This window comes from Oncorhynchus kisutch, linkage group LG5 (genome assembly GCF_002021735.2).
Source record: "Oncorhynchus kisutch isolate 150728-3 linkage group LG5, Okis_V2, whole genome shotgun sequence".
NCBI lineage: Eukaryota > Metazoa > Chordata > Actinopteri > Salmoniformes > Salmonidae > Oncorhynchus > Oncorhynchus kisutch.
The window spans coordinates 37,665,816-37,676,279 of NC_034178.2; the positions used below are offsets into that span (position 1 = coordinate 37,665,816).

General features: G+C 43.4%; 1 protein-coding gene across 1 annotated transcript in view; it reads left to right on the plus strand.

Moving 5' to 3' along the window:
* Window positions 1–4,480, plus strand: part of LOC109891010 (leucine-rich repeats and immunoglobulin-like domains protein 1) — a 53,508-nt gene extending 49,028 nt beyond the window's left edge. Inside the window, exon 18 of the mRNA XM_020483243.2 lies at window positions 379–4,480. Coding sequence (XP_020338832.1) covers window positions 379–593 — 215 coding nt within the window. The 3' untranslated portion in view covers window positions 594–4,480. The remainder of the gene's footprint in view (window positions 1–378) is intronic.
* The last annotated feature ends 5,984 nt before the right edge of the window (window positions 4,481–10,464 follow it).

A 10,464-nucleotide genomic window follows, 5' to 3' on the forward strand; every position in this document is an offset into this window, starting at 1 on the left:
AATCACCATGAAGGGAACATGATGGATAGTCTGCGGCCTATATTTGAGAGTGTATTCTACTGTAGTTGGTAGGATACCTCCCACCTTAAGTAAAAATGAAAAACAGCCTCGAGTTCCCATCGCTGCCACACTCACAGAGGAGCAAGATGGGTCTTGTCCTGGGATCCTGTACCTTTTGGCAAGGAACCATCTGGGAGGATTTTGGTGGTTGGAATGTCGATCTACGCTTCATCATGTAAACGTAGCAATATGGATGCATTTCATAACCCATAGCCTTGAGCTCTGTACAGATAGATGTCTTGATAAGTGTATGTGCAATGACTGGCTGACGTGGCGTTCTCTTCTCTCTCTCTGTTCTCTCTCTCTGTTCTCTCCCAGGTTCCTCAGTGAACAGGACGGGACACACAACTCTAGTGTGCTCCCCATCCCAGGAGGAGGCCTTCCACAAGCCGGTGAAACTCGCCACCGTAAGATGCCAAGACACACTGGACACAGATCGTGAGCCAGAACTCAGACAGACTCTACTGTCCAACGGACACACTCCCAGAGCCTCCCAGAGTGACAGCACCCCCCTCAGGAGCGCCAGCGACTAGCAGGCCCTCCCCACCCGGACACTAATAGACTCACTAGCCCTGAGTGGACTTGTTCTTTGCACTGGGAACTGCTACCTCAAACAGAGAGGCCAAGATCTGATCCCCTCCCCTGTTTGGACTAACAGGGTGGGAGCTGGGAGGGGGGTGGCATCCAGAGGTTTGAAGGCAGAGCTTGTGTGGGTGGCGTCCCATTTGAGCGTATCAGCTGTACATACTTAAAACCTTCCCCTGGGAGGTCAACCAATCCTAGCTCCAAATGTGACTTGCATTTGAAGCATGCAAATGTAGGGAATGTTTTACAGTAATGTGTGAAAGAGAGCAAAATAGATATATACCATTGGACAATTAACTGTACATAAGAGTTTTCATATATATTATATAACTTTTACAAAGAGTATTTGAATTTATTCTGTGCATGACAAAGAACGGAGTGATGGTATTTTTTTCTCTCTTTTAAAAGCCTCTACTTACCAGCTTCAACTGCGGTGCCTTATTGCATGATCAAAGAAACCACAAACGGGACTCGTAGTATAGCAGAGATTTGTGAGAGCTATCGTACACTCTTTGTCATACCATGGAACACTTTATTGCACTTGAATGTTGTTTGACAAACGCAAATGCTGCCATCATGGCCTTAAACCATAACTCATATTTACTGGTATTTTATGAAGGAAGCTTTAATTTGTATTTATTTTGGTACGTGATATGGTAACACCTATGACAAGGAAGTGTTTGGGATATTAATCTAGGTTTTTGATGTTTAAGCACTTTTGTACTCATCATAAATGACCTCTGGAAACAGACTCGGTACATGTAACCCAATAGGAACGTAAGAAATCCTAGTCAGGAAATGCGACTTATTTCTGACATAGCCATGGAATGTCAAGTCTTTCCCACCTGTCATGGTACTAACTACAGTGCCTTCAGAAAGTATTCATACCCCTTGACTTATTCCACGTTTTGTTGTTACAACAGCCTGAATTCAAAATGGATTTTCACCCATCTACACACAATTACCCCATGACAAAGTGAAAACATGTTTTTAGAAATGTTTGCAGATTTATGGAAAATTACTTTCAAACTGTAACTCGGCCACTCAGGAACATTCACTGTCTTCTTGGTAAACAACTCCAATGTAAATTTGGCCTTTTGTTTTAAGTTATTGTCCTGCTGAATGGTAAATTCATCTCCCAGTGTTTGGTGGAAATCAGACAGAACCAGGTTTTCCTCTCAAATTTTGCCTGCGCCTAGCTCCATTTAGTTTTTTATCCTGAAAAACTCCCCAGTCCTTAACAATTAAAAGCATACCCATAACATGATGCAGCCACCACTATGCTTGAAAATATGGAGAGTGGTGCTCAGTAATGTGTTGTATTGGATTTGCCCCAAACATAACACTTTGTATTCAGGATAAAAAGTTAATTGGTTTGCCACATTCCTTGCAGTATTACTGAAAACAGGATGCATGTTTTGGAATATTAAATATTCTTTACAGGGTTCCTTTTCACTCTGTCAGTTAGGTTAGTATTGTGGAGTAAGTACAATGTTGTTGATCCATCCTCAGTTTTCTCCCATCACAGCCATTAAACTCTGTTTTAAAGTCGCCATTGGCCTCCTGGTGAAATCCCAGAGGGGTTTCCTTCCTCTCCATCAACTGAGTTAGGAACGATGCCTGATACGCCATCCCACGTGTAATGAATAACTTAACCGTAGGATATTTTTACCAATCTACAAATGGGTGCCCTTCTTTATGAGGCATTGGAAAACTTCCCTGGTCTTTGTGCTTCAATCTGTGTTTGAAATTCACTGCTTGACTGAGGGACCTTAAAGATAATTGTATGTGTGGATGAGATGAGGTATGTCATTGACTCAAGACATTTCAACTTTTTATTTTTATGAAGTTGTAAAAATGTCTAAAAGCATATCTCCACTTTGACATTATGGGGTATTGTGTGTAGATCAGTGACAAAACATCAACATTGAATCCATTTTAAATTCAGGCTGTAACTCAACCAAATGTGGAAAAAGTCTAAGGCTGTGAATACTTACTGAAAGCACTGTACCAACCAGGGCTTAGAACCACATTTTTGTTCCCTTTGTTTTGTTCTGAACATAACCTTTTTTTCTTATTTTGTTTTTACAACAAGAAATGTAGTTCTGAAGCTGTTTGAACCTCCAAAAATACTGATTTATATCGTTCCTTACTGTTCCCTTTTAAACATGTGATTTATTCTTTTTTTATTCACGCCAACATTAAATGACTTCACCAATTAGTGCGGATAGAGCAGCTTGCTATGGAACGGGTAAGCTATAGTTATTTTTTTACATTCATTGGACAGACGTTAAGGCGCGAGATGCTAATTTGTTTGTGTAGTGAGAGAGAGCAGAGGAGGCTTGGCTTGAAGCGCTGAGCATCTTGTTTATTACATGCATTTATATGAATTAGGCCCACAAATATTCAACCTACGGAAGAGTGTCTTCTATGGAGGATCTTTGAACTTCAGAGAGTTGGCTTAACGTTGGACCAGAGCTAGCTAGCTAACAAGCTGTGCAGAGCGGCACCAGAATGAAAATAAAAACATGTCTTTCCCGTTTGTAGTTAATAAATCCAATCCAATGTGATAACTATAGTATCCTTAACTAACATTGAAAAAGTGAATACATTCTTCTCTAGTTAAAAAATCTCTCCCTAATTTCTGAATCTTGCTTGTAATTTCTGTAGGCTACAGTAGCGCGCGCGCACACTGGTAAAGATTTCCAGCTGACAGGCAGACACTGGAATAAGTTTCTGAGTGACAGAATGAGGGCTTTGCATAGCTGCTTTGTTGCATTTTTTTGCCAGAACGTAAAAGAATGTTATTAACCGATTCCCATGCTTTTATAATAACGGTTCTGTTCAGGAACAGTGTAGATCACATTTGTTCTGATACTGTTCCTTGAAAATGTTGTGCTCTGTTCCCTGAACTAGTTCCAACACCTGCTACCAACAAGCTGCTGCACTTCAGTTGCCTTTTGGTTTAGGGAATAGATCCTCCACTGTGCCTCAGCTCCATTTGTTTTCAATATTCTTTATTTGTTCAACTAAAGGTCCAGATCCTTTGAATACACATTTGTTATGAATGTGGTTCAATTCCTAGAATCATTTGTTATCCCCCCTTCCATCCCAGTATGTTATCCTATACCATGAACCTGCCACGCTGTAAAAGGGAATGTGGAATTGTTACCAGGAGGGCATTTTGAGACCGTTGTCATACTGTTTGATTGCTATCATGTCTCACTGTTGTGTGTGTGTGTGTGTGTGTGTGTGCGCACACAGGGAATGGCCAGTATTTAGCCTTTGTCAGAGCACCACACACAATAATACTGATAATAATAATCATCATCATTATGATAATGGTACAAAAACCTGTTTTTATTATTGACTGGTACAAACTGAACACCTCTAAATTCTATCAACAGCTTACTGTTGGGAAACTTGTGAAATGTACCCCTTCCAACCTTAGGAGAAATGCCCCCTGTCTACAGGCCTGGGTAAACTGGGCTGACAAAACCAGATACTGTGAATGTCAGTTTAAACAGAATTACATTTTGTAATGTATGCATATGTTTAGCCATTTTCTAGGCTAATTGTTTGTAAGCACTTGTTTTGCTATTTACTTTATCAAAAATGGGTCAAATTGTTTGACTTATGAGAATATTCTTCAGAGAGCAGGAATTCTAGATGGTCAGTCATAAGTTGTCAGTAGAGTGTCAGCCCATTATGTCAACGCCTGAATGGATGCAGGGGTGATGTGCAGTAATTTATTGAAATAAACTGTCTGAAACCATTGTACCAATGTCAAAGCTTAAACATTGAAGTGTCTAATAAAATCACATTTTTGCTATTATATAAATGTGTAGTATGTTTTTCCTTGTCTTTGTGGTTCAATAATGTGGTCTCAAATGGGCTAGGCAAAGCAAACACCATTGCTTTAGACTACTTTGTTAAAAGCATAGAGAACTCATTCATGTGTCTTCTGCCTCAATGTAAATAAACAGCAAAAAACGATTTTTTAAAAATCCAATTAACTTCACAGATCTTCATTGTAAAGGGTTTACCCTGTTTCCCATGCTTGTTCAATGAACCATAAACAATTAATATGTACCTGTGGAACGGTCGTTAAGGCACTAACAGCTTACAGACGGTAGGCAATTAAGGTCACAGTTATGAAAACCTAGGACACTAAAGAGGCCTTTCTACTGACTCTGAAAAACACCAAAAGAAAGATGCCCAGGGTCCATGCTCATCTGTGTGAAAGTGCCTTAGGCATGCTGCAAGGAGGCATGAGGACTGCAGATGTGGCCAGGGCAATAAATTGCAATGTCCGTACTGTGAGACGCCTAAGACCCTACTACAGGGAGACAGGACGGACAGCTGACCGTCCTCGCAGTGGCAGACCACGTGTAACAACACCTGCACAGGATCTGTACATCCGAACGTCACACCTGCGGGACAAGTACAGGATGGCAACAACAACTGCCCAAGTTACACCAGGAATGCACAATCCCTCCATCAGTGCTCAGACTGTCCGCAATAGGCTGAGAGAGGCTGGACTGAGGACTTGTAGGCCTGTTGTAAGGCAGGTCCTCTCCAGACATCACCGGCAACAACGTCGCCTATGGGCACAAACCCACCGTCGCTGGACCAGACAGGACTGGCAAAAAGTGCTCTTCACGGTTTTGTGGGTAATGTTCAGATTCGTGTTTATCGTCGAAGGAATAAGCTTTACCCCCGAGGCCTGTACTCTGGAGCGGGATCGATTTGGAGGTGGAGGGTCCATCATGGTCTGGGGCGAAGTGCACTGCATCATATGACTGAGCTTGTCATTGCAGGCAATCTCAACGCTGTGCACTACAGGGAAGACATCCTCCTCCCTCATGTGGTACCCTTTTTGCAGGCTCACCCTGACATGACCCTCCAGCATGACAATGCCACAAGCCATACTGCTCGTTCTGTGCGTGGTTTCCTTCAAGACAGGAATGTCAGTGTTCTGCCATGGCCAGCAAAGAGCCTGGATCTCAATCCCATTGAGCCCGTCTGGGACCTGTTGGATCGGAGGGTGGGGGCTAGGGCCTTTCCCCCCAGAAATGTCTGGGAACTTGCAGGTGCCTTGGTGGAAGAGTGGGGTAACATCTCACAGCAAGAACTGGCAAATCTGGTGCAGTCCATGAGGAGGAGATGCACTGCGGTACTTAATGCAGCTTAATGCCCCCCCCCCCTTGTTCAGGGACACATTATTCAATTTCTGTTAGTCACATGTCTGTGGAACTTTTCAGTTTATGTCTCAGTTGTTGAATCCTCTTATGTTCATACAAATATTTACACATGTTAAGTTTGCTGAAAATCAACACAGTTGACAGTGAGAGGGTGTTTCTTTTTGGCTGAGATTACATAGGAGGTCCATCTCGAAAGTCAAGTGTGAGTGGCTGGACAGAATGTGCATTCCAGATGGACGTCCGTCAGTTGTTGACTGACAGCCTCCAGGACAGGAGTTGGTCCTCTGGTGCACCAATCAAATGCATGGTATTGTTCCCCAACAGCTTAGTGACAGGCTGTGTGACAAACATTCCCACCTGTGTAACATTCATCTCCCTCTTGCCCTCCCAGGCTTTAATGGTCTTTACCTTCCCTCCAACAAACATCTGAAGGACACAATAGAGATAAATAGTAATGGTGTCTTTTTGTGGACAAAGCCTATATATACATTTTGGGATAAATGCCCCAAATTAGGTCTGTAGGAGATCTTATATGTTTTGTCCTATGAGGAACTCTTCATCAGCTAATATCACTTTTCGTGAAATTTTAAGTACTTATGTCATTTAAAAAAGCATTTAAAGGCTTCCTATTTCATAAAGTGTTAACTGACTGATAAGACCGCCTATAGGGAGGAGGCCTGGCAGTGTGGAACCAGGACAACAACCTCTTCCTCAATGTGAGCAAGACAAAGGAGATGATCGTGACTACAGGAAAATGAGGGCAGAGCACACCCCCATTCACATCGACAGGGTTGTAGTGGAGCGGGTTGAGAGCTTCCAAGTTTCTTGGTGTCCACATCACTAAGGACCTATCATGGTCCAAACACACCAAGACAGTTGTGAAGAGGGCAAGACGACGCCTATTAAGAGGCTGAAAAGATTTGTCATGGGTCCTCAGATCCTCAAAAAGTTCTACAGCTGCACCATCGAGAGCATCTGGTTGCATCACCGCTTCATATGGCAACTGCTCGGCATCCGACCGCCATTCGCTACAGAGGGTAGTGTGCACGGCCCAGTACATCACTGGGGCCGAGCCATCCAGGAACTCTATACCAGGCCGTGTCAGAGGAATGCCCTAAAAATGGTCAAAGAATCCAGCCACCCAAGTCATAGACTGTTCTCTCTGCTATCACATGGCAAGTGGTACTGGAGCACCAAGTCTGGGACTAAAAGACTTAACAGTTTCTACCCTCAAGACTTAAGACTGCGGAACTGTTCATCAAATGGCCACCTGGACTATTTACATTGACTGCACATTGAGTTGGTACCGGTACTGCTTGTATATGGTCCCGTGTGGCTCAGTTGGTAGAGCATGGCGCTTGCAACGCCAAGGGTTGCGAGTTTGATTCCCACTTGGAAAAATGTATCTACAGATGACTGTAATTTGCTTTAGATAAAAGTGTCTGCTAAATGGCATATTATATCTAGCCTCGTTATTTTATTGTGTTACTATTTTTCCTTTAGTTTAACACGTTTTTCTTATATTCTTTTTTAAAACTCTGCATTGTTGGTTAAGGCCTTGTAAGTATACATTTCACAGTAAGGGCTACTACACCTGTTGTATTCAGCGCATGTGACAAAACAAACATTTTATTTGATATCTCATAGAACAAAACGGATACGATTTTCGGACATTATTCCAAAACCCTATTCTTTGCCCAATTATTTTCCCCATAGGGATGGCGGAACGAACCAGAGTTAACTCATTTCCAGGTTTTACGACTACGGGCTGGTGACCTCTATTGGGGTTTATTCACAAAACATGGCCCCGTTGTAAATGTACCACCTGTTTTTGGGAAAAATATTTTATTTTTATGCTTGCTCCATACTCTGGTTGTTCATCAACACAATAGAGAGTTCAAGGTTGATATCTATTCAGGATGTCATTGAGTATTGACCAGTTTTTAATACTGGGTAAAGCAGGTGGTCAATTTATTTGTGGTATATACCTTTAATACAACCCATTCGATGAGAGCTGGCTAAAAGTCCATTATTGTAGTTTGTCCATCCATCTGCATTCATGTGATGACAGTTGTGGTGACACAAATCCTCTAGTAAATTAGTGTATAATCCACCAGAATCACAGGCCCTAGGCCTCGGGTCCCATCTAGCACCGATGACACACAGCCTGCAGGCACCCTTGGTGTGGTTGAAAGAAACTTGAAGCATCCGGTTTTCAGGGGAAAAGCAGAGAAGAGGCGATGCCTGAAAACTGGATGCTTCCGGTTTCCGCTGACCCCGCTCAGGCAATTCATTTATGCCTGCTAATTTAGCCTGCAAGTGGATGAGCCCTTGATGCTTCTCTAATAGGCTATTTCTGGGGTGAATGGCTCCCTGGTGGCTTTTCACTGTATCTCCATACTGAATAACAGAGTGGACCTTGGATGGTGAGGTCGCCATTATTCTACCATTTAAAAACATGATTTCTATATACATTTCCACACTATGAGGTTGGAATAACACTGTGAAATTGTTTGAAAAGACCACCTACAATTTCAGCCTGTAGTGGTCGGATTAAGTTTTGGACTGCCTGGTGATGTCACCAGGCGGTAAATTAGTTAATAGACTTCTCGGGCTAATAACAGCGAGTTTTCCGTTTTTCCCTCCCACCCAGACCACTCCCAGACAGTCCTAGATAAATTCTTGCTTGAGTAATTGCTCTTTGCTACGAAGCTAATTTTGTTTCTTTTTGACCATTTTAATTGAAAACAATCACTGTAAGGTACTTCATATTGAGAGAAATTATTGATATTGAGTTCAAAATGGCTGCATTTTACCTTTAATTACCCAGCTTTAGACAATGAAGTTCACCATTGGGAGACCTGGAGAAAGAGGTCACAAGGAACAAAAATGATCACAATAAGGTTCGCAGTATAAAAATATGGCTTTTAGTACCACTCACACGTGGTCATACAGTGTAGCTACTCTGGCTCGGAGGTGTACGTTTCTTTTGAAAGCGATCCGTGTTGTTAAATAACTGGAATTCAGGCAGTTAAACTCAATCTGCAGTGCACTGATGAGCAGGAATGCAGACCTCGGGGTAATGCGATCAGGGATGACTCGCCACAGGCACCAGGTGTTCCTCCTCGGGTCCCGGGGCCTGCAAGACGAGGGCCGGTTCAGGCTGGGACAGCACAGCACAGGGCCCTCCAGGGACAACCCTCTACTCTACTCTACCATCTACTCTACTCTACCATCTGCCCTCCCCTCTCCTCTCCCCAGGCCAAAGACAGGGCCTTTATATCAGAGTGAGTCGGACCTTCTCATAGGCTCCCAGGAAGATAAATCCTCCCAGATTGATGGACGTCTGGTATACGTCGAGGTATACTGCCAGAAAACAGACTGAAAAGACAGTTGCATCAGGTATTATGTACAGAGTAACATGCTATTTTCTTTATCTTGCTCCATGTTTCTCTTCTAACCTGTATGTTCTGAGAGAGACTATTTTAGGGAGCAGGGGCCTACTAAGAAGATCTAGAATCAGTTTTATGGAACAGAGAGTCAGTTGTAGAAGGTAGGAAACAGAAAGGATGTTTTGGAGTCGGTTTTGGAAGCTAGGGGACTGGAGAGGCTGTTTTACAGTCAGTTTTAGAAAGCTAGGGGACTCTCCAGGCTATTGATGTTGTGGGGGTCAGGGGATGTGACAGGCCTTGAGAGAGACAGTCCATGAGAGTGCGCCAGTCTCTCAAGGCCCTTTTCCACACAGCTGTTTTGTGGATTACTGCTGAACCCCTGCTGGAGCTCTCTCTCTCTCTGCATGACTGATGGCCAGTTGACATCCACACACGTCCCTCTACTGACCATCCGTATGGCCGTCCAGCAACAGCCCCCTCAACTGGCTCAGCTCACACACCCCGGAGCAGCGCAGCCATTCCTCTATCTCCTTTTCTCCCCCTTTCTCTCTCTCCCCCACTCTCTTGTACACACACACACACCAGCATTTACTCTCTCTCTCCACTTCTCCCTCTCTCCCTACTGACTGGACATATATTGGGTCCTGTCAATTGGACTGTTTTGTTGCTTACTGAGGAACCCCACCTTGACAATATACCCCCCACACTCCCATGTCTGTCTGTCTGTCTGTCTGTCTGTCTGTCTGTCTGTCTGTCTGTCTGTCTGTCTGTCTGTCTGTCTGTCTGTCTGTCTGTCTGTCTGTCTGTCTGTCTGTCTGTAGACGGAGAAGATGGCTGACGTTTTATGTGCTCCCAACAGATTGTGTTTTTATGTACATTTGTTTGCGTTTGTAACTTATTTTTTAAAACTTATTTTGTACATAATGTTGCTGCTACCGTCTCTTGTGACCAAAAATAACTTCTGAACATCAGAACAGCGATTACTCACCACGAACTGGCAGAAGCTTTTTTTTTATTTAACGAGTCCGACGAGCCCAATGTGAACGACGTACTGCTTTCCCGGGAACAGGCCCAAATCCCTGTCATTTGCGTGAAGAGACGACAGAGGAAAAGAGGACGGAGGTCAGGCTGCATTCTGAGAAATCATAGGCAATCTAATAAACCCCCCTGCCTTCCGTTCTTTCAGCTAACGTGCAATCATTGGAAAATAAAATTGACGACCT